Genomic DNA, 25,497 nt, shown 5'->3' with positions numbered 1-25,497 from the left:
CAACTTGTACAAGATATCCACAAAACAATCAGAAGAGATATGGAAGCATCTCCTGAAAGGCTCCCAGGCTCAGATGTATTGATGGGCAAAACGTCTGATGGAAGCTAGGTGGGTAAGCCAGGAGGCTTGAGATTTTTTTGCTTGTAGGCCCTGGCACCTTCCATGGACTGGCTGGAGTTCCTGTCTTTCTTGCTGTCACCGCTGGAGCTGGGTGACTCTGAGCCCGTGGTGGTGTATGGGACGGATTATTTGCAGCAAGTGTCAGAGCTCATCAACCGCACGGACCCAAGGTGTGGGGGTGGGGCTCACGGGCTCTTTGCAGGTCCCAGAAACTGGGCATAGGGAACTGGCACAGCCAAATAGAGCAGCATTTGAAAAGGCCCTGAACCTTCCAAACATCAAAACAGAATGTCTTTGGGCTATTCCCTTAGGCCAGGGCTTCAGCGGGGAGGGTCTACTTATGACCTGTATTCCCACACCTTGCTCCAACCTAACTTCTGCAGGCAGGTATGTGGTCCCAGGGTGAGACAGAGGGATTCTGGGACAGCTCCCACATGTGCTTCTCAGAACTTCTGCTGCCTGCACATTCATGGAGGTGGGAATGGTAACCCACTTGCCATATCCTATGTTCTGGTCCGGATGCCAGTGTCCTGAACAATTACCTGATCTGGAATCTGGTGCAGAAGACAACCTCAAGCCTGGACCGACGCTTTGAGTCTGCACAAGAGAAGCTGCTGGAGACCCTCTATGGCACTAAAAAGGTGGGTTCTCTTTCTCTGCCCTCACTGTTGGCCCAGTCTAGCTGATACTTCACACCTACTGTGTGTTGGGTATAGTATGGTATAGTGTGGAGCACAGGATTAGGAATCAAGCTGACTTGGGTTCCAACACCAGCTCCTACATTCTTTAGCATATGGAAACTCGGGCATGTCACCCAGCCTCTCTGACTCTCCATTTTCTGGTCTGTAAAACAGGAATATCTTGCAGAGTTGTCATGAGGACTAAGTTAATGTAAGTGAAGCACCTACCCAAGCATGGTATGTATAGGCAGCACTCAGCTTTGATGATGATGGTGAAGATGATGAATAAGTGCAGTTCTTAGTTTCAAGATGCTCCATTAAGTGAGAAAAGTGGACATGTAAACAACCATATTATATTCAGGGGTGAGAGGTGCTCTCATTGAAAGACCTTTGTGTAACAGTAGAGAGGTGGGGACAGCACATTCTGCCTGGGAGGCAGGGGGTCATCAGGAAAGGCTTCTCTGAAGAAATGATGTTTGAAGAATGACTTCACCATGAAAACAAGGGAGAAGGGCATCCCAGGCAGAAGAAACAGGATGTGCAAATTCCCAGAGGCCAGAGGGAGTGTGGTGGGTTTGCATGTATTCTGGTATTAGCTTGAAAACAGAGCAGCTGAGATGCTGAGGAGGGTGAGGGGGGCCTGGGGCAATTCATGAAGGGACCTGAAAGTTGTGTTAAGCAGTCTGAAGCATAAGATGGTTTTAAGGAGAGGAGTAATCCAGTTATATTTATGTGTTAGGTCATCTTTCTGGCAGCTAAATGGAAGATGGAAGGGAGTAGTAGAGGTGGGAACATGAAGATAGAGTCAGAGTGTCTAGTTAGGACACCACTGCTATCTTCTGGCAAGAGATGATAGTGTTGTAGGACAGGGAAGTGGCAATAGGGTGGACAGGGGAGAAGATTAAGAAGTAGAGTTTATAGAAACTGGTGATAGATTGAACGTAGGGGGAGAGAGATGGGGAAACTGGCGACTCCCAGGTTTCTGGCATGGAGGACTGACTGGATATAAGACAGAAATGTGGAACTGAGCAAAGAAATGTCTGGACCTCAGTGGGCGTCTTAGAAACTTAAGAGGAGAGTGCTGAGAACAGAGTGGGCAGCATACGTGTTCCTCCTGAAGTTTTGCTGCTGGAGTTGGCACACTTTGTGATGTTACTCCTCATTTTCCTTGGTGTCTGAAGGAGAGACACCTCAAACCTAGGCCTCTGTTGTTCAGAGCTGAGAAGAGCTGGACAGAGAAAGAGACAGAGACAGAGAGAGAGACAGAGACAGAGACAGAGAAAGGCCCTCAGCTTGGCCATCTCTCGGAGGCCTGGCTCTTTGTCCTTTACAGTCCTGCACGCCAAGGTGGCAGACCTGCATCTCCAACACAGATGACGCTCTTGGTTTCGCTTTGGGCTCCCTCTTTGTGAAGGCCACGTTTGACCGGCAGAGCAAGGAAATTGTGAGTCTTCAAGGTTCTTCCAACACTACCCCTTGTTTTAGTTAAAATTCACTGTTCAAATTTGTGTGTATATTTAGGAAAAAAATCATGAAAGAAATTCATTAATAAATTAATAGTGATTACTTTGGGTGTGGGGATTATGAGGGATTCTTCTTGTCCTTTAACGTTCTCTGTATTTTCCAAATTTTCCATAATGAATTTGCTACTTATTTACATAGAAAAGTTATTTATTTATTTATTTGGAGACGATCATGGATGTGCTTAAAGTATTATCTACAAGGATATTTGTGGCAATGTTTTATAATAAGGGAGAATAAAAACTTAAAGGTGCAATCATGGGCCAATGGAAAAAAAACTGTGAGTAAGTTGGACTATGATGCAGCCTTAAAATTGATAATATATCTTTAAGTGAAAAAAAGCAAGTTACTATATATAGTAGTGTGTGTGTGTGTGTGTGTGTGTATAGTTGTACAAGATAGTTCCATATTACATATGTATATCTGGGCAGGGAAAGACACCAGAAGTAGATAGTCAAAATGTGACCTCTGATTGAGGGATTCTAAGTAGTCTGTTTTCTTCTTTGATTCTTCTCAAATTTCCAGATTTTCTGCTATTAATGCCTTCCCTTCATAATCAGATAAAAATCAGTGAACTGTTTTTTAATAATAACTTTAACAATTATAATTTAATACTTTTTAAGCATTATAATTTAATAATAAATTATAATATTAATTCAGTTAACTTACCGATTAAATTTTATTACTTAGGAAATGCCGCCCATAGTCCCAGTACCTTCACAAATCATGTTTCCTTCTTATCCTCTCCAGATGCTCAGCCTTGTTTCGAGAATCTGGGCACTGCCACGTGCTTCCCTGGAAGGACAGGGATGAGGCACTAGGGTGGACAGGGAGAAAGGATTCATTAGTGTGAGTGGGAGGCAGACTTGTGCTTCTTCCCTCCCAGGCAGAGGGGATGATCAGTGAGATCCGGACTGCCTTTGAGGAGGCCCTGGAAAAGCTGGTTTGGATGGATGAGAAGACTCGCCAGGCAGCCAAAGAGAAAGTGAGCTGTAGCCAGGGTTGGGGCGCCATCTTGAGGTGGGGATGGAGGATACAATTTTGGGAGAGCCTAGGGAGGGAAACTCTTAACCATGTTCTCCTCAGGCAGATACCATCTATGATATGATTGGTTTCCCAGACTTCATCCTGGAGCCTAAAGAGTTGGATGATGTTTATGATGGGGTGAGTACCTCTGCTCACAACTTTTGAACTTTAGCCCTATGGGAGTGCACTATTTTCTGGGCTCAGTAATAGGGGCTCAAGCACTAGGAGAGAAGGAAGTTCTTGTTGTTGTTGTTGTTGTTTTCAGAGGCAATGCAAGCAACTGACAGTACTCAAGTGCTGGCTCTGTGCCAGGCTGAAGGCCTGACATTAGTACAATGCAGTGTTAACCAGTAGGGATTTGTAGTCAAACCCTCGTCAAATCCTGTTTCTACCCCTACCTAACTATGTAATCTTGGACAAATTATATAACCTCTCTGGGCCTCAGTTTCCTCATCTGTAAAATGGGGATCCTATTAGTGTTGTTGTGAGAATAAAAGGAGGCAATGTGTAAAAAAAAAAGCACCTGCTTCATAAGTACTCTTTAAGTATTGAGGATTATTATTTACTAGATATTTTACTCCCACTTTTCAGTTGAGGAAGCTGAGGCTCAGTGGTAATCATTAGCCCAGCTGGGCCTATTAATCTTCTTCAACATGTTCTCTTCCTTACTTCCCACCATTTCCATAGTACGAAGTCTCCGAAGATTCCTTCTTCCAGAACATGTTGAATTTGTACAACTTCTCTGCTAAAGTGATGGCTGACCAGCTCCGAAAGCCTCCCAGCCGGGACCAGTGAGAATAGAGGGCTGCAGATACTTGGGGCAGCAAGAGAGGCAGGAGAGATTTCCAGGGTTGGGGCTGGGGGCAAGACTGATCCCAAACCAGAGACATGGGTCCTTGTAGGAGGTAGGTCAGGGCTGCTGGCCTGGGAGGAGCTGCAGGAAAGTCAAGAGCCGCAGCCTCTCTCTCTCCCTCTCCCATCCCCAGGTGGAGCATGACCCCGCAGACGGTGAATGCCTACTACCTTCCAACCAAGAATGAAATTGTCTTCCCTGCCGGCATCCTGCAGGCTCCTTTCTATGCCCGCAACCACCCCAAGTGTGTCTGAGGCAGGAGGGACTGGGTGCTGGGAACTTGGTGGGCTGGGAGCAGGGCTGGAGGTGGGATCCAGAAGTCCCCCTCACCATGTCCTCACTCAGCATTCCTCACCTACCAGGGCTCTGAATTTTGGTGGCATTGGCGTGGTGATGGGCCATGAGTTGACACATGCCTTTGATGACCAAGGTAGAGGCCTATGGAGTTGTCCTCTCCACAGCCTATAATTCCCAGTGGCTTCTGCAAAGCCTTAAGATATTGAGAGCAGTCCCCAGGGACCCAGGAGTCTGTGGATTAGGGTGGATGGGGGAGCTTCTGACCCCAAGGGTTGAGCTCTGGTTTTGGTGGAGTGCGAAGGTTCATTTTCCTCAGGGCGTGAGTATGACAAAGAAGGGAACCTGCGGCCATGGTGGCAGAATGAGTCACTGGCAGCCTTCCAGAATCACACAGCCTGCATGGAGGAGCAGTACAGCCAGTACCAGGTCAATGGGGAGAAGCTCAATGGCCGCCAGACGCTGGGGGAGAACATTGCTGACAATGGGGGGCTTAAGGCTGCCTACAATGTGAGTAACCTGGTCCGCCTTCTAGTGGCTGAGGCCCGCCCTGAGGTGGGGAGGGTGCTGGGTGGAGGTGGTAGGCACGCTCTGACAGAATTGCTGCTCCTGTACCCAACCCCAGGCTTATAAAGCATGGCTGAGCAAGCATGGAGAGGAGCAGCAGCTGCCAGCCATAGGACTCACCAACCACCAGCTCTTCTTTGTGGGATTTGCCCAGGTATTGCCCTCCTGGGTGGCCTGGGATCTGCCCCTCTCCCTCTCCCTCCTAGGCATGTCATTAGAAGTCTGGGGCATGCAGGAAAGGGACTGGGAAATGGGGCAAAAATTGGGGTGTGGAAAGTGGTCTGGAGAGGCCTCATGCTCAGAGCCTTTTGGCTGAGGCCCACCAAAGCATGTGAGAAGGCTTTTGTAGATCTCAAAGGGCAGGGCTGCCCCATTTGAGGAAGAAAGGGTGGGGAGCAGGATTGATCCTCACCGTGTTCCTGTGAGGTGGCTGTGGAGGAGGAAACAAAGTAGCTGGTCCAGGGCTACTCCAGAATAAAGTAAGTGACAGAGCGTGACTCAGGCAGGGTCTCCTCCAGGTACTTTGCACTACAGCAGGCAGCCTAGGGACTGGGCTTCTTCCCCTCAGATACATCTATCCTGGGCAACCCCATTTCCAGAGCAGCTTTGAAAGGCCTTCAAGGAATTTTGGAGGGAGGGTACGGTCACCTCCCTTAGTGCTGACAGCAAGGGGTCAGGGCTGAGATGCTGGCTGAGTACCTGCCTGTGTCCCTGAGGCCTCCTGAGCTCAGGGGCAGGGCAGTGGTGGTTTGTGTTCCTGGGATGGCTCTGCTGCAACCAAGTCTGTGGCCCTGCCTGCACTAGACACCACATGTCCCCGTGTCTGTCCTGGTCCGCAGGTGTGGTGCTCAGTCCGCACACCCGAGAGCTCTCATGAGGGGCTGGTGACCGATCCCCACAGCCCTGCCCGCTTCCGTGTGCTGGGCACTCTCTCCAACTCCCGTGACTTCCTGAGGCACTTCGGCTGCCCTGTCGGCTCCCCCATGAACCCAGGACAGCTGTGTGAAGTGTGGTAGACTTGGGTATGGGGAGAAATGGCCAGCAGCTGCTAGGGCATGGGGCAGCTTGCCCAGCAAAGCTGTTTGCTCTGGAGTTTGGAGAAGGCAAATGCGAACTAGGCTGGGTCCAGCCTCTCTATACAACAGGTGACATGAGTCCCAGTCCCTGCTCAACCATCGTGCCTCTGCTTTGGGGGTGCCCTTGCCTCTAGCAGAGCCCCCACTATTCACTGTGACATCCTTCCATGTCACTTTGCCTGGAGGAGGCCTGGGCAGTGGTGGGGGGGCACCAGCTCCCACAGGAAGGAGTTAGCCTCTGTGGTCCTAAGCTTACTTGGCTTGGTGGCCATGAGGCCTGCTGTGCCTGCCATACTCTGACCATGCAGGGCCTGTGTGGTGTGCCTCCCATGCTTCTCCTGGAGGCTCATATAGTGCTTACTTGGGAGTGGACTCAGCTTCTTTGAGCAACCCCCTCAGGGGCTGCCTTCCACCCCATGCTCCTCATGCTGCTGCTTCTCATACTACCAACCCTCACTGACAGACCAACTGTGCTCATCTCTTAGTGGAAGCCTGTGGGCCTTTACAAGCCTTCCTGCTGCCTCCTGATTTCCCTGGGCTCAGAGGGGAAATGTGTATGTATAGGGGATGCTAGTACCTATGTCTTGGGGCACACATCTTAGGGAGTGACTGAGTCTCCTTGGACCAAGTTGGGAAACAGAGCAGGGAGAGGGAAGGACAGAGTTTATTTTTACAGGAAGAGGGTGGGGAGGGAGTGGTCTTGGCCCTGTAGGACCCTGTGCCAATAAATAGACACACATCACTCAGCCCGTCTCTTCCTTCAGTCCTGTTTTCATGTATTCATTTACTCATTCCACCAATATTTATTGAGCACCTACCATATGTCAGGCACTCTTCTAGACACTCATTTACTCACTCATCAGACAGGAGACTGAGATTTGAAGCCCCAAGAAGACAGATAAAGAGGTGACATGGAGGAATGGAATTAAGTTGGGTCTGACTGGGTGGAGTACATTCTTTGCTTACTGGTGGCCATATTCCCATCGCTGGCTATTCTACATTTGAAGGATTTGTCACTGCTCTCACCTGGTGCATGCGCTGGGCCTCAAACTGAGTCTGCATAACTACTGGGCCAGAGTTGGCTTGAAAGATAGGTGGCCCTCACCCTACAATGAAGGGAAGCCCTGTCCAAGGAAAGCTCAGAGCACCAGCCTCTGCTTGTGGCTGAAAAGACACACATTTCCCCATGGCCTCAAAGGCTTAGTGCTCTTGAGAGTCACTCATCTCGCCTACACACACTCATTATGGCCTATCAAGTACTAGGCACAGGGATTGTAGATATGGCTGCTACCCTCCAGAGCGAGGGAGGGAAAGAAGTATTTATTGAAAACCTCTTGTGTTCCAAGCACTTCTGCTAGGTGGCTCATTCTTTATTCATTCATTTGTCAATTTATACATTCATAAATATGTTTTTTAAAGTGTATTGATTACCAACAAGCACTGGTGATACAAAGATGCCATCCCCTAAATGTGTGACATTAGGCATGACTCATCCCCTTTTTAGGGCTCATTATCCTTAGCAGTCTGTAAATTAGTGGGTTGGATGAGATGATGTTGGGGGACCAGTTCAGCTTTAATGTTTTAAGAAGGAATTCACTGCTTAGCAAATTCTGGAACCCAAAGAAATATTAAGAAATGACTTGTGAAGTTTCAGTGTTGCACAGAGGATGAGATTTATGTCACATAGCATAACGAGTGAGGAGAGAGGCTTGGCAGAATAAAGCCTTGCCCTTCCCTTGACATCTGATTTCAGAGGCCAACTTAGGATGCTGACCAGCTGGCCATTGTGACATAGAAACTCTATATTTGCAGAAAGGTCAAAATATCTAATAATAACAATAATTATAATAAGCTTTCATTTATCGAGTCTCTATTTTGCTTAAGCTCGTGCTAAGCACTTTAAAAACATCATCCCATTAAATTCTCACAATAACTTATAAGGATGTTCTATCACTGTCTCTATTTTATAAGTAGAGAAACTAAGGGAAAAGATTACATAATGTCCAATGTCAGATAAGTCAAATTTTATTAAAATAATATTTGGGACCCAGATGCTCTTAATTGCCACCATTTAGTCTTCTAAGTCATGACACAGTTTAGACTCAAGCATAGACATCTGTCTCCTGGGCAGTTTCATTGTACTTCCAAGTGAGAACATCACCAGCAGGTGCATTTCCATTTTACCCAGCTCCCCTGGGCCAGGCACGTGTGACAATCAGGCAGCTGCAAGAAACCTAGGCACATATTGAGGTGAAACTAAGCCAGATAGCACCTGTTTGTTGAGTACTCTGTTGGTTCTTAGTTCCAGCGGCAAGGTGAACATCAGGTAACAGACCTTCACTCTTAGTAACCCTGCCAAGCTGATGAATATGCTTCTGTGATATGCCCTGGTGTGTTAAGAGGAGGATTAAAGGATGGTGCTCCTGGGTGGACATGAGAACAGTTATTGGTAAGATGTTGGGCCATACTCTACACTGTCCCATTGGGAAGTTAGACTAATTCCCATGCACAATTAGGTAACATATGCCAAACAATATGATTTCACACTTGAAAGCACACTGGAAATGTCGGGCTGGAAGAGAGTCTCCTGTAAAATAAGCACAGTTTCAGTCACTATCGTGACTCACAAATGGAGAACCCAAACACTTTCTCAATGCCTAGCTCTGGGCTCCAAAGAAAGTCCCTGCTGGGCCATTATTATACATAAAGGTGACCTGAAAATGAATGCAAAGACATTCATTCATTCATTCATTCATTCAAGAAATATTTGTCAAGGCCTACCACAAGCCCGGCAACAGGTTGGGTGCTAGGGGCATAAACATGAACAAGACACAATTCCTGTCCTTCAAGAGCTCAGAGTCTAGGGAGGGAGAGGTATGTATCAAACATGGTGGGAACACAGGGAAGAAATGAATAACTTGAAGTGTAGAACAGGAAACCTTTCTAAACAGGTGACTGGAGTGCAGAAATGGGAGAATTTGTTAGCTGAAAACAGTGAAGGGTATTCCATACAGAAGGAATAACAACGTGAAAAGGCTGATCAGCTTGAAGGGCAGGACAAGTTCAGAAATGGTGAAATGTTTAGGATGATCAGAAGGGGCAGGTGAAAGAGGCATAATGCGACGCGAGAGTCTGAAGAAGGGAAGTTTAACAGTAGGTATGAAAAGAGGGGATTGGAACATTTGTTATTCTGCAAATTAACAGTAAGAAGGGCCATAGTACAGTCTGACTGGAAAATATCACACGAAGAAAGTAGCGAATCAGTGAAAACAGTACAATGGTGTCCTGCTAGGAACACTTCTGGTGTTACGTAAGTGATGCTTTGGTTTGAATAGTTCTCAGATGAGTAGACCATCCATAAATTGTGTAACTCTATATCTAAGGCTATGAGTTTGGGGGCAGTATGGCAGGTTCGTGGATACAATTTGAAGAAAGGTGGTAGGAAGGGACAGGTGACGAACTGGGCCCTGATTGGAGAGCAATTTGGCCATAAGGCTGGGAGTTTGGTCAAATGGTAGAAAGGAGTGCTTTTGGGAGGGCAATATGATTGAAATGAAGCTTGAGGCAGGACATCAATGTTATCATAAGGCCTTGAAAATAACTGCCAGATATTTGCATTTGGCTAAAGAGGGTTGGAGGCTTGAGTGGTTGGAGGTGGGAAGCAGGAAACAAGAATGTTTACCACAGCCCTACAAATCTGAGGTAGTTGGAAAATGACAACTGCCTGCTTTCCAGTTGCCAGGCACCTAGCTAGGCACTTTATATACATTGTCTTATTTCATTCTCATAACAACTTATGAGAGAGATACTTTATCATCCACATTTCACAGAGGCAGAAACTTGGCTGAGAGAGGTTAGAAAACTTGCCAATAATCGCAACTAGTGAAGGGCAGAATTTGGTTTTAAAATCTGGGTGTGTCTCTCTAGTTTATGTTCTCTCATTCACTCTCAACTTTTTATTCCAAAACATTTCAAAAACACAAAAAGTTGAAACATAGTACAACAAACACTCATATACTCTTCCCTAGAGTTACCAGCTGTTAACAGCTTTTATATTATATCACCCCATCTCCTCTAAGGTGCTGGTTGGGACATGACTGATATAAAAGACAAAATCTGTCAACTTATAGAAGGAAGTCATGGAAAAACAAGAGATTTAGGAGAAATATCTTTAAGATGACTGAAGAAAACATGACAATGTATGGACATCTTGAACTTGCTGCAGACCAGGGCTGGGGGAATCAGTGGCGATGTAAATGCAAAGTCATCCCCAGAATCCTAGCATTGAGTGGAAAAGAGCAATGGACTTTAAAATGGGCTTCAGACCTTTACATCTATATGTATACAAATATTTAGCTGACATTCATTCAGTGCTAACCATGCTGTGTTAAAGTATTTTTTTCTCTCTTAAACAAACTTTCTGCATTCTTTAATGTCTGAGAACCCATAAAATAAGACTCCAGGGCAAATGGTGAGTGTTCTCACCACATGAAGGGGAGAATTACTTCCTTCTTTCTCACTTCTAGATACACACAGTTCAATTGAAGAAGAAACTTTGAGGTTTGCCTGAAACAGTCAAGAGCTCGAAAGACTGAAAGATCAATGTTTATTCAAATCCTGATTCTACTTCTTACTATATGATTTCTTCTGGAAAATGGAACCTTAGCAAACTCAAAAGATTGTGAGAACAATATGTAATATTTAAAATCAGTCCTGACACAAAATCAGTAGTCACATCCCTTCTAAGTCATAATAGGAAGAGGAAGACCAAAAGGCCGGCTGAGGGCAAAGACCTTGTCTTGTTCCATTTTTAGCTCCGAAACCTAGCACTGGAGCATAAGGCTGTATTAATTTCTACTCTATCTGGCTTCGCAGGTGGGCTTAGGATAGTAGCTATATCCTCACAGTAATATTAGAGCACTCTCCTTCAACTGGGGGTGTGGCGGGGAAATGTACCACAGTGATATGTGGGGCTACACATAGATTATAAAAACTCCAATCAAGCGTCCCGGCTTTCAAGAATCTTGTCCGTTTGTCTCACCGCTCAGCTAGCTGGGGTATCACTGTGGGTGCTAATCACACGGGTATGAGGAAACTTACGGGTGGTCTCTCAGTTCGCAGCCAACTCACCTCCTACAGCACCGAGGACACTCGAATCCCAGACGGTAGTCCGGCGGCATTCTTCCAAGTCCAGGGGCGGTGCCAATGGCGCGCGGGAGGCTGGGAATTGTAGTTTTCGTGCAGCTTCCGAGGGCGGGGTCGAGGGCTGGGATTCCCAGGTCGCGGCGGCGTTTCGGGTCGCAAGCGGGCTCTGGAGGAGGAGGGCGCCGTGGGCGATGCGCGCGATGCTACCTGGGAAACGGGGCGGTGCGCGCGGTGCGCGCGCACCCGGCCGGCAGTGGCGGCGGAGATGGAGGAGGGCGGCAGGGACAAGGCACCACTGCAACCCCAGCAGCCCCCAGCGACGGCCTCCGGCGGCACGGACGAGAAGCCGGGCGGCAAGGAGCGGCGGGATGTTGGGGACAAGGATAAAGAGCAGGAGTTGGTGAGACGTGGCTCCGGGAGCCGGCGGTGGAGGCCGCGGGGCTGAGTCACGGCGGCTCTGCAGGCCTAGGGCCCGACTCCCAACGGCCCCACCGCGACCAGGAGAGGGCGGATGGGGCGACCCTCAGGGGTCCTGGCACAAGTCCTCTCTGCCTCTCATCTTCCAGTCCGCGCTGTCATCTCTGCTGCCCCCCACCAGTCCTTACCACTGTCTCGTGAGGCGGGCCCCGGGCGGGTCATTGTTGCCCCATTTTTTTTAGGATGGCATTCAAGCAGAGCCTGATCCAGAACCCAGGCTGCCTTCCCACCAGGGCTTCCCATTCTTGTTCTTTCCTTGTCCACCTGGTCCCTCCTAAGAGGGCGGCTCACTGGCCACCTGCCCCAGGGTGAATGGGAGGAGGATGTGTTTGGGATTCCTTCCCTTGATGAGCTTTTTACCCTAACCTTCTAGTCTGAGGAGGACAAACAACTTCAAGATGAACTGGAGATGCTCGTGGAACGACTGGGGGTGAGTCATGATATGTTAACATGAGCGGGCGCCTATTTGGAGCTTTCCCACTTGGTTGCTTTATCACGTTTTTGACAACAACTCCTATGTGAGGGATAGGGAAAGATGGACTGTATTCTAGGGTCAATGTTATGACCATGTTGTGAGGGAATAAAGGAACAAAGGATATTTGAAAGACTTTGTAGCTTTCTCTGGTGGGAGAAGCAGTTCTTGAACTCTTAATTGGCGTCATTTGTTTTTGTGACAGGCATGTGCAGGTAGTTGGAGAATCACAGATGAATAAAACAGTGACCTTTCTAGGGGAGTTATTAGTTAAGCACCTGTGTATTATGACTTGAGGGATGTGACTCCTTTTTGTCTGACCCTAACATCTGATCAGGAGAAGGACACGTCCCTGTACCGACCAGCGTTGGAAGAACTGCGGAGGCAGATTCGTTCTTCTACAACCTCTATGACTTCAGTGCCCAAGCCTCTCAAATTTCTGCGTCCACATTATGGCAAGCTGAAGGAAATTTATGAGAATATGGCTCCTGGAGAGAATAAGGTAAAACTATTTCAGAAGCTGGTAGAGGTTTAGTTTAGGAATTCCTTTTCATCTAAACCATGGGGCTCATAGGGAGTTACAGGAAGCCTGATAGACCTGAGATCTGAGCTGGTGAACAGAACTTATCACAGTAAAATTCTCAAAAAAAGCTGACAGGAGGATTACCTTCTCAAAAGACACCGTTTCAGTCATATATTTTAGACCTTGGGATTTCATTATGATCTGTTTTTAATTTGTTTGACTTTAATTTTTTTCTTTCTTGATATCCCATTTACATTTAGTTGTTTTATTTCTAAAACACATCCCCAGTTTAATCACTTCTTTACCTATTGGAACAACTTCAATCCAGGAAATCTTTGGTTCTCACCTGAATTGCTGAAGCACCCTCCTCACCGGCTTCTTCCTTTTGTTCTTGATCTCCTATATACTTTATCTTTCATAAAGCACCATAGTGATCTTTCTAGATTGTGCGTCTTTTCTGCTTGAAATCTTTTAATAATTCAGTGTTGTTATTAGAATAAAATTGAGAGTCTATCTCTTCCCCTTATCACCTTTCAGCCATGTTGGGTAAAAGGGAGATAGCAACACTAACTGTTATTGTGAGGCTTAGCTTAGCTATCGTGTAAATAAAGGTTGGTATATAGTTAACATTTAGTTTTGGGGCTAGTGATAGTGATCTCGATTCTATAATATAATATTCCCTTTACCCTGGATTTGACTTTAAAGACTGGTTTCTTTATAGCGTTTTGCTGCTGATATCATCTCTGTTTTGGCCATGACTATGAGTGGGGATCGTGAGTGCCTCAAGTATCGGCTAGTGGGTTCCCAAGAGGAATTGGCATCATGGGGTCATGAGTATGTCAGGTAAGACCTTTTTGGGGGAATCTCAAGGGGGTTCTGAGGTACAATTCTTAGTGTGGTCTTGGAGTACTCTCTGTCTTGGAGTACCAGACACTGAATTCCTTGACCCACAGGGAAGTGCTTCCTGTGAAGCTGTGCTCCCCTAATGATCTGGGCCTATCCATAGGCATCTAGCAGGAGAAGTGGCTAAGGAATGGCAAGAGCTCGATGACACAGAGAAGACACAGCGGGAGCCGCTGCTGACCCTGGTGAAGGAGATTGTCCCCTATAACATGGCCCACAATGCGGAGCATGAGGCCTGTGACCTGCTTATGGAAATTGAACAGGTGGATATGCTGGAGAAGGACATTGATGAGAATGCATATGCAAAGGTCTGCCTCTATCTCACCAGGTGAGTGAGCATGATAGGGAATGGTAACAGACCTATTTCCCCAGCACTTCTCTCTTAATTGTGCCTTCTCTATTTTCTCAGAGCATCTGCATTAAGGGTAGCATTAGACTGTAGTTAATTTATTATTTCCTGTAAGCTTCTTGAGGACAGAGCCATCTTGTCTCCTCAGCATCTAGCATAGTTCCTTGTATATATAGTAGGCATTTCACATTTATTCTGGGTAAGCAAATTAAATGAGATAAATGAATATCTGGAACTTCTGATTACTTTATTCTTTTTACCTTCATAGTTGTGTGAATTATGTGCCCGAGCCTGAGAACTCTGCGCTGTTGCGTTGTGCCTTGGGTGTGTTTAGAAAATTCAGTCGCTTTCCTGAAGCCCTGAGGTTGGCATTAATGCTCAATGACATGGAGCTGGTGGAAGACATCTTCACCTCCTGCAAAGATGTGTATGTAGGGAAGAAGTTGGCAAAGGAAGAGATAAGCTCATGCATGGGTGGGGCATTGCATGAAGACCTGGGACTTGTAGTTTCTGGTTAGGGCTTGAGGTACTTTTCTGTGCCCTTAGTGGATGGGAGCTGAGCAGATGTGATGGCTTTTTCCCACAGGGTAGTACAGAAGCAGATGGCATTCATGCTAGGCCGGCATGGGGTGTTTCTGGAGCTGAGTGAAGATGTGGAGGAGTATGAAGACCTAACAGAGATCATGTCCAATGTGCAGCTGAACAGCAACTTCTTGGCTTTAGCTCGGGAGGTGAGATTCTGCCCTTTTCACCATCAAAGCACTCTTGGTTGTGATTCTACCTGGCATTTCACCTCCCTGAATATAACTCTGACTAGACTATTGGTTAGAACTGCCATTGAATAGGATAGCAGAAGGGATAGCTAGGAGAAGACTGGAGAAGCACTTGTGACTCTGATTTCTCTTCAGCTGGATATCATGGAGCCCAAGGTACCTGATGACATCTATAAAACCCACCTAGAGAACAACAGTGAGTAGCCATCTGCATGTGTTTGGGGATTGGAGGATTGCTAATTGTCCCCTTGATTTGGGAGTGGTAGCTTGGCCCAACACACTTATCCTATAGAGCTCAGAATTCCCACATACCTTTTCTCCAGGTCACTGTTGGAGACAAAGGTAGAGGAACCTAAGAGGCCAGCTCAGAACCAGACCTTTCTTGTCTTACTCTAAACCTGCCTGCCTTCTCCCTCCTATGCAGGGTTTGGGGGCAGTGGCTCTCAAGTGGATTCTGCCCGCATGAACCTGGCCTCTTCTTTTGTGAATGGTTTTGTGAATGCAGCCTTTGGCCAGGACAAGCTGCTGACTGATGATGGCAACAAATGGCTTTACAAGAACAAGGACCATGGTATAATTCTATTCCTGCTTTATCTTCGTGTTGCTTTGGTCACTCTTGTCTTCCTAGGTCCATGTGTTACCTGACAAGCGATCTCTAATGCAGATCCTTGGAGCTCTTTATAATAATTTTCTCAGTGTAGGACCATTTTAAGACTGAGATTTTTCCTTGGTATAGGTATGTTGAGTGCAGCTGCGTCCCTTGGCATGATTCTTCTGTGGGATGTGGATGGTGGCCTCACCCAGATTGACAAGTATCTGTACTCCTCTGAGGATTACATCAAGGTTGGTCTGGGCACAGCCCACTAAATGGGGACATTCCCTTTCCATGTTCTAGGGCCCATAGGGATTCCCTTTCACTGGGAAAGGTCTACCTGGTTTTTAACTCCAGTTAAGGCGAGTACTATCCTTTGCAGTAAGGAAGGTAGAGTAGCCTGAGTGAAGAATCTGTTTGCATTTTGCAGTCAGGAGCCCTCCTGGCCTGTGGCATCGTCAACTCTGGGGTCCGGAATGAGTGTGACCCCGCTCTGGCACTGCTCTCAGACTATGTTCTCCACAACAGCAACACTATGAGACTTGGTTCCATCTTTGGGTAAGGCTTCTTGCTTCTTGGTAGCGCTCAGCCTGAAAGCTCTGTGAAAACAGGAATTGCCCCTTTTCATCTTGTATTTTTTGACAATATTTTTTATTTTTCAATTATAGTTGGCTTACTATATTAGTTTCAGGTGTACAATATAGTGATTATACATCTATATAACTCAAGAAGTCAGCACCTCAATCTAGAACCCCTCTAACACCATATACAGTTATTACAATGTTATGATTATATTCCTTATACCTTATATCTCCATGACTATTTTATAACTACCAATTTGTACTTCTTAATTCCTTCCCCTTTTTCACCAGCCTCCCCAAACCCCTTCTCATCTGGTAACCCTCAAAATATTCTCTATCTATGAGTTTCTGTTATTTTATTTTACGCCTATAGCACCTGGTCTTCCTAGGTGGTCTCCCATCCAAGTACTAACCAGGCCTGACCCTGCTTAGCTTCCAAGATCAAATGAGAGCTGGCACGTTCAAGGTGGCATGGCTGTAGAAGAGTTTCTGTTATTTTTGTTTATTTTGTTCTTTAGATTCCACATATACGTGAAATCACATGGCATTTGTCATTTTCTGACTTATTCCACTCAGCACAATGCCTTTTAGGGCCACATGAAGTATCATTTTCCATTCCTTTACTTTCAACTTGTTTGTCTTTTAATCTGAAGTGAGTCTCTTGTAGGCAGCCTTTGGAAGGGTCTTGTTTTCTTATCCATTCTGCCAACCTATCTTTTGATTGGAGCATTTAATTCTTTTTCATTTGAAGTACTTGTTGATAGATATGTAGTTGCCATCTTTTATTCATATCTTTGATACATATATTTTTGATACATATAAACTTCCTATAATACTGGCTTGGTGGTGATGAACTTTTTTAGCTTTTTCTTGTCTGGGAAGCTCTGATGTTCTTCTTCATCTTAGATATTGTATTCTTCATATCTGTCCTTCAGTTCTAAATGATAGCTTTGTTGGGTAGAGTAATCTTGGTTGTAGTTCCTTGCTTTTCATCACTTTGAATATTTCGTGCCAAGCCCTTCTGGTCTGTAAAGTTTGTGTTGAGAAATTGACTGACATTCTTATGGGAACTCCCTTGTAGGTAACTAATTGTTTTTCTTTTGCTGCTTTTAAGATTCTCTCTTTTTCTTTAACCTTTGACATTTTAATTAGGACATTTCTTGGTGTGGGCCTTTTTGGGTTCATCTCATTTGGGATTCTGTACTTCCTGGGCTTGTATGTCTGTTTCCTTCATCAAGTTAGGAAAGTTTTCTATCATTTCTGGAAATAGGTTTTCAATTCTTCGCTCTCTCTTCTCCTTCTGGTATCCCTATGATGTGAATGTTACACTGATTTAATGTTGTCCCAGAGGCTCCAACTATCTTCATTTTTTTGTTCTGATAGGGTGTCCTCCGCTATCCTATCCCCTAAATTGCTGATTTAATCTTCCGCTTCATCCACTCTTGTTGATTCCCTCTAATGTATTCTTCATCTCAGATATTGAATTTTTTATTTCCGACTGGTTTCCTATTTTTTCTATCTCTTTGTCAAAAAGTTCTCACTGAGTTCATTTACTCTTCCCCTAAGTTCATTGAACATCCTTAAAGCAGTGTTTTGAGCTCTACATCTGGTAGATTATCTCCATTTTATTGAGTTTTTTTTCTGGAGCTTTGTTCTGTTCTTTTATGTGGGACATGTTTCTTTGTCCCCCCATTTTGGCTGCCTACTTGTGTCTGTTTCTATGTATTAGGTAGGGCTCCTAAGTCTCCTGGTCTTAGTAGAGTGGCATTAGTAGAGTAGTAGGTATCCTATAGGGCCCAGTGGCACAGTCTTCCCTGGTCACTTGAGCGAGGGCTCAAGGTGTATCTCTCGTGTGTGTTTTGTGTGCCCTGCTGTCATAGTTGAGCCTTGGGAGGGATTGACCCTTGGTCCGACTGGCCAGTGAAGGGCTGACCCTCTGGATCAGGAGTCACTTTAGCAGGTCTCTGGTGCTTACCCAGTCTGTCCTGTCTGTCTTTCGGGTATGTCTTCCTCAGATGCAGCTGGTAAAAGCAGGCCACTGGCTAATCTGGCCCAAGGGCCTCCAGGGAGGAGGCCAGCTGCAGGCCAAGTTCAGCTGCAGCGTGTGTACCTCCAGGGCCACCTGGTGAGAGTCACCAAGCAATCCGCAGATAGCTGTCACCTGTGCTGGGCTTAATAGGTGTCTCAAGGGGCCAAGCCAAGAACCAAGGCTGGCTGCCACTACTGCGGGGCTTGGGGCTGCTCACCAAGAGGTATGGGGCACGCTGAGGCCAGATGTCGCTTCTTTGGGTTTTGTGAGCCTATAAGAGATTTTATGAAAGTCCACCACAAGAGTCAAGACAGGCCATTTGTATGGAATTAACCACTGGAAGTGATTTGGGTGGGCCCACAATTTGGGAGAAGTGGAGTCTCAGAATCCCTGGGTGGAACAACCTATGTTATCCAGGTTGATGGTGACTTCTGCATACTGGGAGCTGGGGAAGGCTCAATAAAGGAACAGTAGATACTGCTAGCACTCACCCTGAAGCCCAACAAGTCAGTGTCTCCCTTATGTCCCAGGCACCTTTTGAACTGCTGCCCCAGGGCTGGAGTTTAGAGTGAGTGAATCTGAACGTGGGCCCTTTAAGGGGAATGCCTACAACTCTTGTGGCCCTCTGTCTCACTCAGCCACAACCTTCACTGGTTTTCATAGCCCGAAGTTGTGGGAACTTCTATTCCTGGCACTGGAACCCTGGGCTGGGGAGCCCAGTGTGTGGCTTGTACCCCTCGCTGCTCAGGTGGAGGAGAGGGCTCTGCAGCCAAGATAACCCTCCCAATTCTTGATCACCACACATGGTTGTGGGACCAGGCCATTTCACGTCTCCGCACCTCCTACGGATTCGAGGTGACTTCTTATGTTTGTCCCTAGTTGTAGGGTTTCTCTTCAGCCAGACCTCAGGCAACTCCCAGTGATCCTTGCTCTGTAGTTTCATTATAATTTTGACATGGTTGCGAGAGGAGGCGTGTACAGCATCTACACTCTATGCCATCTTTTTCACATATTCTTCACCTTTGTATTATATTACCAAGAACTACTACTTGGTCTATCAAATATTTGGCTCTTGTTGACTGTTGAAATGATGAACGACCAGTCCTTTTTTTGTTCCTTTCTTGTCTTATCCTTTGGTGTGTGCCGGGGACTGGCTTTTGCAGGCTAGGCTTGGCCTATGCTGGGTCCAATCGTGAAGATGTTCTAACACTGTTGTTGCCTGTAATGGGAGATTCCAAGTCCAGTATGGAGGTGAGTAGAGGCTGTTGGTCATTTTTGGGTGGTGGGGATGGGGAAGGTGCTCTGAGTCCTACTGCTCTCCGTGATAAATAGTGGCGAGAAAAGAAATGGGGGGAAATTAATAGATAAATAAGAAATGAGAGTGGGCTTGGGGAGGGGGAGGTGTTATCATTTTCAGTGAAATCCCTTGGAACTGGGATTCTAAGCCCCCAGTTATAGCTAGAGTTAACATTTTGGTGTTGCATTTCAGCCCTTGGGATCTATGAGGAAGTACCAGACTAGAATGGGGAGTAATTTAACCCAGTTTGCAGGGGGTGATACTCGCTGTTTTAGTTATTGACTAACCCTAAATTTTCTTATGCAGAGTCATTTTAGTGACGGATAAATGTAGTATGGTGGCTACAAACAAGATGTCAATATAAAACCTGCTACCTCTGCTTCTAAGCAATGTGATCTTGGACACATAACTCAATCCCTTTAGGCTTCATTTTTCTCATCGATAAAAGGGAATAAAAGCAGGACCTATTTCATGGGGTTGTGAGGATTAAATGCTAATAGTATACTAAGCAGTTGGCATAGTAGCTGACATGTAATAAGTATTCAGTGAGTGGTTGCTACTATTATTATTTGACCTACTATCAGAAAGGGGTTATTATCTAGCGTGGTTACAGTTGACTGTAGAAATTGGTTATCTTGAATTTAGATGGGTAAACAACTATTTTAATAACTGTGTGTAATACTACTGATTTTCCTGTTTCTAGGTGGCAGGTGTGACAGCTCTAGCCTGTGGAATGATAGCGGTGGGATCTTGCAATGGAGATGTCACTTCCACTATTCTTCAGACCATCATGGAGAAGTCGGAGACTGAGCTTAAAGACACTTATGCCCGTTGGCTTCCTCTTGGACTGGGCCTTAATCACTTGGGTGAGGGGACGTGTCCCTTTTTGGGCATAAGGCTGACAGTGACTGTATATAGCAAGGAGGGTTTATGTGTAGGCTGTGCTGTTTGGAAGCAGATGTCCTCTGACCCCTTGAATCTCCTATAGGGAAGGGAGAGGCCATAGAGGCAATCCTGGCTGCGCTGGAGGTTGTGTCAGAGCCATTCCGCAGTTTTGCAAATACACTGGTGGATGTGTGTGCCTATGCAGGTCTGTGTCTTTGTGCTTCCCAGTGACTCCTCAGTTCTCTCCCGAACCTTTTTTCAGATTGTTTTTCCTTTCTCAGTCTTCCTGATCTGCATTAAATTCTTTAGCTTCTTCTATTCCTGGAGTAAGCTTTTCCTTGGTGCCTTCTCATTTCTACCATTCTTCACCCTTACCATCCTGCTGCAGGCTCTGGGAATGTACTGAAGGTACAGCAACTGCTCCACATTTGTAGTGAACACTTTGACTCCAAGGAAAAGGAGGAAGACAAAGACAAGAAGGAAAAGAAGGACAAGGACAAGAAGGAAGCCCCTGCTGACATGGGAGCTCATCAGGTTCTATGGGCAGCTGGGCATTCTGAGTGAGGCTCTGAGAAAAGCATGTAGGAAAGCAGGGGAGCTGGATTTGGGTTTGTTTTAGAGCTCCTCTGAGTATTGCTGTGTATTGAAATAGCACGAGACTGGGTTCTGTACATGTGGGATAAGGGTGTGCTTCACAGGACAGCTTTTTCTTTTTAGGTGGGACTTGAATCAAGGGTGAGTTTTTTGTTCCCTGAGCTAACTAGGTTTTTCTGCCTCTTCAATTGTAGGGAGTGGCTGTGCTGGGGATTGCCCTTATTGCTATGGGAGAAGAGATTGGTGCAGAGATGGCACTACGAACCTTTGGCCACCTGGTGAGTATTGCATGGAGAAAATGAGAATGTACCTGGTTTTGATGCCAGGGGTACCCCAGAGGAGACTTTTCTAATGGGTTTTCATGGTTGAGAAATGTTTTCTTTCTGTGCCCTTTCTACAAAATTTGATTAAAACCCCTTTTACCCATTAGTCTGTTCCTGTAACCAAGCTTGTTTTTACTGCTTTTTGTGATACCCTTGTTATTTTCTTTTATCACTAGCTGAGATATGGGGAGCCCACACTCCGACGGGCTGTGCCTTTAGCACTGGCCTTAATTTCTGTTTCAAACCCACGACTCAACATCCTGGATACCCTAAGCAAATTTTCTCATGATGCTGACCCAGAAGTTTCCTATAACTCCATCTTTGCCATGGGCATGGTAGGCAGTGGTGAGTATCAGTCAGAAAAGTATTATAAGCAGCTTGGGGGAAGGCCTTTTTTTTAAGCCTCTGTAATGCTTAACATTTCCAGGTACCAATAATGCCCGACTGGCTGCGATGTTGCGCCAGTTAGCCCAGTATCATGCCAAAGACCCCAACAACCTCTTCATGGTGCGCTTGGCACAGGTAAAGAATAGAACTCTTTTCTTTAGAGTGTGCCAAGGGAACTTTCTGCAGGGCGGAAGGGAGACAAATAGTGACAAGAAAGGAGACCTTGAATTTGGTCTGAAGGGAGGATGTGAGTTGGATTTCTGTGTGGCTAGGGTAGGTGATCTTTTGAAATGTGACTCTCTACCTTCTCTTCTCTCTGTATTTTTCAGGGCCTGACACATTTAGGGAAGGGCACACTGACCCTCTGCCCCTACCACAGTGACCGGCAGCTTATGAGTCAGGTGGCCGTGGCTGGGCTGCTCACTGTTCTTGTCTCTTTCCTGGATGTACGCAATAGTGAGTTCCTGTCAAGAATCTTATATGGTGGCACATAGTACCCAGTCTGTACCCTTGCCAGGGATAGCTCAATAATTTAGGAGCAAGACTTTGAGTTAGCTCTATACCACTCTGGATTCCTGAGGTTCTTAGGGTCTGTGATGGGCCTCATGAGACTTTCATCTTCCCCACTTTTGATGTGACTCAAAGAAATTTTCTTTTGAGGATGGAAAACTAAACCCAGTATCTACTCTTGAGTGATTGAAGGAAAATGATTATCAAGTATGAGGACTGGGCAGAGTAAGGAGGGGGCATCTCTATTTTGTAGTAGGGTATATGAGGGGAGGAGTGTGGATTCAGCTATATGACTGAGGGGTTAAAGAGTTAGGGCTGGAGTGAGTCCCAAGGTTCAAGCCAGGCCTGCCCTGATGCTTCTAACTATGTTTGTCCCATGTTTTTCCCTCAGTCATCCTAGGCAAATCACACTATGTATTGTATGGGCTGGTGGCTGCTATGCAGCCCCGAATGCTGGTTACATTTGATGAAGAGCTGCGGCCATTGCCAGTGTCTGTCCGTGTGGGCCAGGTAAGGGGTTAGGCAGAGGGGAGGGGTCAGACTGTATTCTAGAACTTGGAGAATTCACATATACCTTCTTCTCTGAAACTGGTATGGGCTCTGTGTTCCTGCTACGCTCGCATCTGGAGTCCCTTCATCTCAATTTTCTCACCCTACAGGCAGTGGATGTGGTGGGCCAGGCTGGGAAGCCTAAGACCATCACAGGGTTCCAGACACACACAACCCCAGTGTTGTTGGCCCATGGGGAGCGCGCAGAATTGGCCACTGAGCAGTTTCTTCCCGTCACCCCCATTCTGGAAGGTTTTGTTATCCTTCGGAAGAACCCCAACTATGACCTCTAAGTGGCCACCAGGGGCTCTGGGCTGCACCTGATAATGTCGCGGGCCATGCTTCCTGCTGACAGGGATGAACACTTCTCCAGACCTTTGGGGGAATTGTTAACCTCCTGTTCTTTTGTTACTGAGTGAGATAACTCTGTTGAATAAAGACCTTTATCCCTGAGGTCTCTCTCTGTTTTCTGGGGTATTGTGACAAGAGGCCAGACTGAGGTGGGGAGTGGATGTGTAGCAAACTCTGAGTCTAGGCTAGCAGGGAGACTGCCCTGAACAGAAAGAACTAAACCCCTTTTCCTTCTCCTCTCTTTCTTAATATCTTAAAACTGTGGTTCATCTTTAGAGGCATGAACCCTTGAAATGCTGACGAACGTAATGGACCTTTTTTCTAGGAGATGCATATATACAATGTTTTACATTAACTCTTACAAATAACTTTCCAAGGGGCTTGTGGATCCCATATACCCCCTATCCCCATCCCATCAATGCACACCTACCTCAAGGCCACCATTCCCTGACTTCAGGCTAGGGATCCCTGCTCAGAGAGGCAGAGAGGCAGAGAGTTAGCCCTACTTTTTATAATTCGATTTTTGTGCTGCCGAATGAAAAGGATATCTTTATATCCTGTGACCCTCTATCCCTCTCGGGAGCCTGCCGTTTGAGAGAGTTGATCATGTTAACATCTATTTCTGGGCTGTCCTTGCGGAAACAGTATGAAAAAGCTTGACCTTGACCTTCCTCTTAGTGTAGCAATGGGAAAGAGAGGTGGCCTTCTTCCTGGAATTAATCTTCCAGGTGGGACTGGTACGAGAATAGCTACACTATTAGATCCTGGATGCCTGTGAATACAGTGGGGAGAACATGCCTGGCAGTAATTGTTCATATTTATCAAATACTTATTGTAGGTTTAGCCTCCAAACAGTGACTGGCACTTAATAGGTCTTTATAAATGTCGAAAGACTAATTCTACATACATACAACTTTGAGAGGTAGGTATTATTTGTGTGTTTTGGTGAGCAATGTAAAGTTTGGATAGATTCAGTAACTTAAGGTTGCATAGTAAGTGCTGGAGCCAGGATTGGAATATAAGTCTCCGAAGTCCATGCCCTTATTCACTATATGTCTCTCTAGCCTTGGAGTCTTGGATCTCATTGAAGTCCAAGCTCTTGGCTAGTTGGAGAAGCGGCAACTTTGGATTGAGTGTCTCCATTGTCTGCTCTCACTTGGCAGCCTGTATAAAACCTGTATAAAAGGTTGAAACACAGAACTTGAGAGACAGCAGACCTGTAAAGCCCTTTAAATGGGACCTATTGTCCTGAGCAGATCAGCATGTCTGATGAGCCCCTGTCATCTGTATAATGGGGATATAGTAATTCCTTACATGATGTCCAATGGCGATGATATTTAATTAGTGATTTTTAAACTGAAAAAAGGACAATTCCCAAATCAGTGATTGTGCTTTAGAGTAAGAAAATTTATAGTGGCTCAATATATCACATAGTCATTCATCAACAAATATCAGTGGATCTTTATTCTGCATTGGGCATTATTCTAGTTTGTGGGGATGCAAAGATTGCAAAAAACCCTCAAAAAGCTTAATGTGATGAAAAAAAAAAACAATTGTGATATATTGTAATTAATACTGTACCAGGTGTGAACAATGTACCCTGGGGATCATTGAAACAGGGCCTAAATGACTTGGTAAGTAAGGGTAGATTTTGAGGAAACATACTTGGAGGAAGATGAGTTTGTCCAGAGGTAAAGAGGTTAGGATATAGCTAAAGGACTAACAACAGCAGGAAGGAGGAAAAGCGATTTGTTTTCAGAAACCATGGATAGTTTGCTTTGGCTAAGTATAGAGAGCCAGGGAAAAGTATGGGTAGGAGATAAGTTCTAAACCTCAGATCAGGTTTAGAAGAACTCTGTTATGCTGAGAAATTGACAGCATCCCTCGATCACTGAATGAGAGCAGGAAAGTGACATGATCAGCTATTGGGTGGGAAAGCTCACCATGGAGGCCCAGGGACCAGGCAATGGAAATGAACGCTTGAACTAGAGCAGTAGAAATGGGAAGATGGAAACGGGCAGATTTTTTAAAGATGAAATCAACAGGACTGGATTTTGATCCAAACACCAATAAGACCTTGTGTCTAATTAGATGTAGTATGTGGATGAGAAGGAATGTAGGATGAATCCTGGGTTTTCTGGTTGGACAGTATTTTTGAAAAAGTACATGAGCAAGAACGTTGGGGGGTGAGGTGCAGGACAGTATTGAGTAGGGAGAGATGACAAATTTGTTTGGACATACACAATTTGAGATACCTTGTTTTGACGAGTTCAAGAGTGGTTTTTGAGTTACGAACAAGTTGGCATGTAGGTAGCAACTGATTTTTTTATATGAAACTATTTCAAACAGGTTCAGTAGTATATGTGCTATAACAAAGGATGGTTGTAGCAAAGCAATTGGGTTTAGTTTTCTCAGGGAGAAAGAAAAGTGAGAAGAGTAGAGAAGGGAGCCATATATGATAGTCACAGTGCTCAAAGAGTGTCAGGATACTTGATCTGAATTTTCATTTTCACTATAGTTTCTCCTCTGTGAGCCTACTTTCATATGTAATTTCCACATATATTGAGAATGATAATACAATGTATTTTGTAGGATACAATTGTGAGCCTTGAGATCACAT

General features: G+C 45.7%; 2 protein-coding genes, 1 long non-coding RNA gene and 1 pseudogene across 7 annotated transcripts in view; 2 read left to right on the top strand and 2 right to left on the bottom strand.

The window, feature by feature from the left end:
* Nucleotides 1–6,883, top strand: part of ECE2 (endothelin converting enzyme 2) — a 29,528-nt gene extending 22,645 nt beyond the window's left edge. For all 5 annotated transcript variants that reach the window (XM_011382356.2, XM_011382398.2, XM_011382374.2 and 2 more), the window contains 11 exons: nucleotides 148–290; nucleotides 647–761; nucleotides 2,134–2,244; nucleotides 3,208–3,306; nucleotides 3,408–3,485; nucleotides 4,035–4,138; nucleotides 4,334–4,444; nucleotides 4,563–4,630; nucleotides 4,814–5,004; nucleotides 5,120–5,215; nucleotides 5,901–6,883. In XM_011382356.2, coding sequence (XP_011380658.2) covers nucleotides 148–290; nucleotides 647–761; nucleotides 2,134–2,244; nucleotides 3,208–3,306; nucleotides 3,408–3,485; nucleotides 4,035–4,138; nucleotides 4,334–4,444; nucleotides 4,563–4,630; nucleotides 4,814–5,004; nucleotides 5,120–5,215; nucleotides 5,901–6,077 — 1,293 coding nt within the window. In that variant the 3' untranslated portion in view covers nucleotides 6,078–6,883. The remainder of the gene's footprint in view (nucleotides 1–147; nucleotides 291–646; nucleotides 762–2,133; nucleotides 2,245–3,207; nucleotides 3,307–3,407; nucleotides 3,486–4,034; nucleotides 4,139–4,333; nucleotides 4,445–4,562; nucleotides 4,631–4,813; nucleotides 5,005–5,119; nucleotides 5,216–5,900) is intronic.
* A 1,263-nt stretch (nucleotides 6,884–8,146) lies between these two features.
* Nucleotides 8,147–11,355, bottom strand: LOC111733984. Its single transcript, XR_002778253.1, has 2 exons — nucleotides 11,268–11,355; nucleotides 8,147–8,724 (listed from the first exon to the last, which is right to left on the bottom strand). It is a non-coding gene; the product is annotated as an uncharacterized LOC111733984 (long non-coding RNA).
* A 34-nt stretch (nucleotides 11,356–11,389) lies between these two features.
* On the top strand, nucleotides 11,390–22,979 carry PSMD2 (proteasome 26S subunit, non-ATPase 2). Its single transcript, XM_011382344.2, has 21 exons — nucleotides 11,390–11,682; nucleotides 12,133–12,189; nucleotides 12,569–12,733; nucleotides 13,476–13,597; nucleotides 13,761–13,985; nucleotides 14,275–14,433; nucleotides 14,593–14,737; nucleotides 14,915–14,975; nucleotides 15,204–15,350; nucleotides 15,516–15,622; nucleotides 15,802–15,929; nucleotides 19,145–19,232; nucleotides 19,982–20,144; nucleotides 20,267–20,368; nucleotides 20,552–20,697; nucleotides 20,952–21,035; nucleotides 21,257–21,425; nucleotides 21,508–21,602; nucleotides 21,797–21,923; nucleotides 22,369–22,487; nucleotides 22,637–22,979. The coding sequence occupies exons 1-21, from the start codon at nucleotides 11,548–11,550 to the stop codon at nucleotides 22,817–22,819; spliced, it is 2,727 nt and encodes a 908-aa protein (XP_011380646.1). The 5' UTR covers nucleotides 11,390–11,547; the 3' UTR covers nucleotides 22,820–22,979.
* LOC111734240 lies at nucleotides 16,317–16,435 on the bottom strand (annotated as a pseudogene).
* Nucleotides 22,980–25,497: the final 2,518 nt, after the last annotated feature.

The sequence above is a fragment of the Pteropus vampyrus genome, unplaced genomic scaffold (assembly GCF_000151845.1).
Source record: "Pteropus vampyrus isolate Shadow unplaced genomic scaffold, Pvam_2.0 Scaffold14, whole genome shotgun sequence".
In the NCBI taxonomy this organism is placed as follows: Eukaryota; Metazoa; Chordata; class Mammalia; order Chiroptera; family Pteropodidae; genus Pteropus; species Pteropus vampyrus.
The sequence above is the reverse complement of the archived record's forward strand: the minus strand, read 5'-3'. Positions and strand labels throughout refer to the sequence as shown.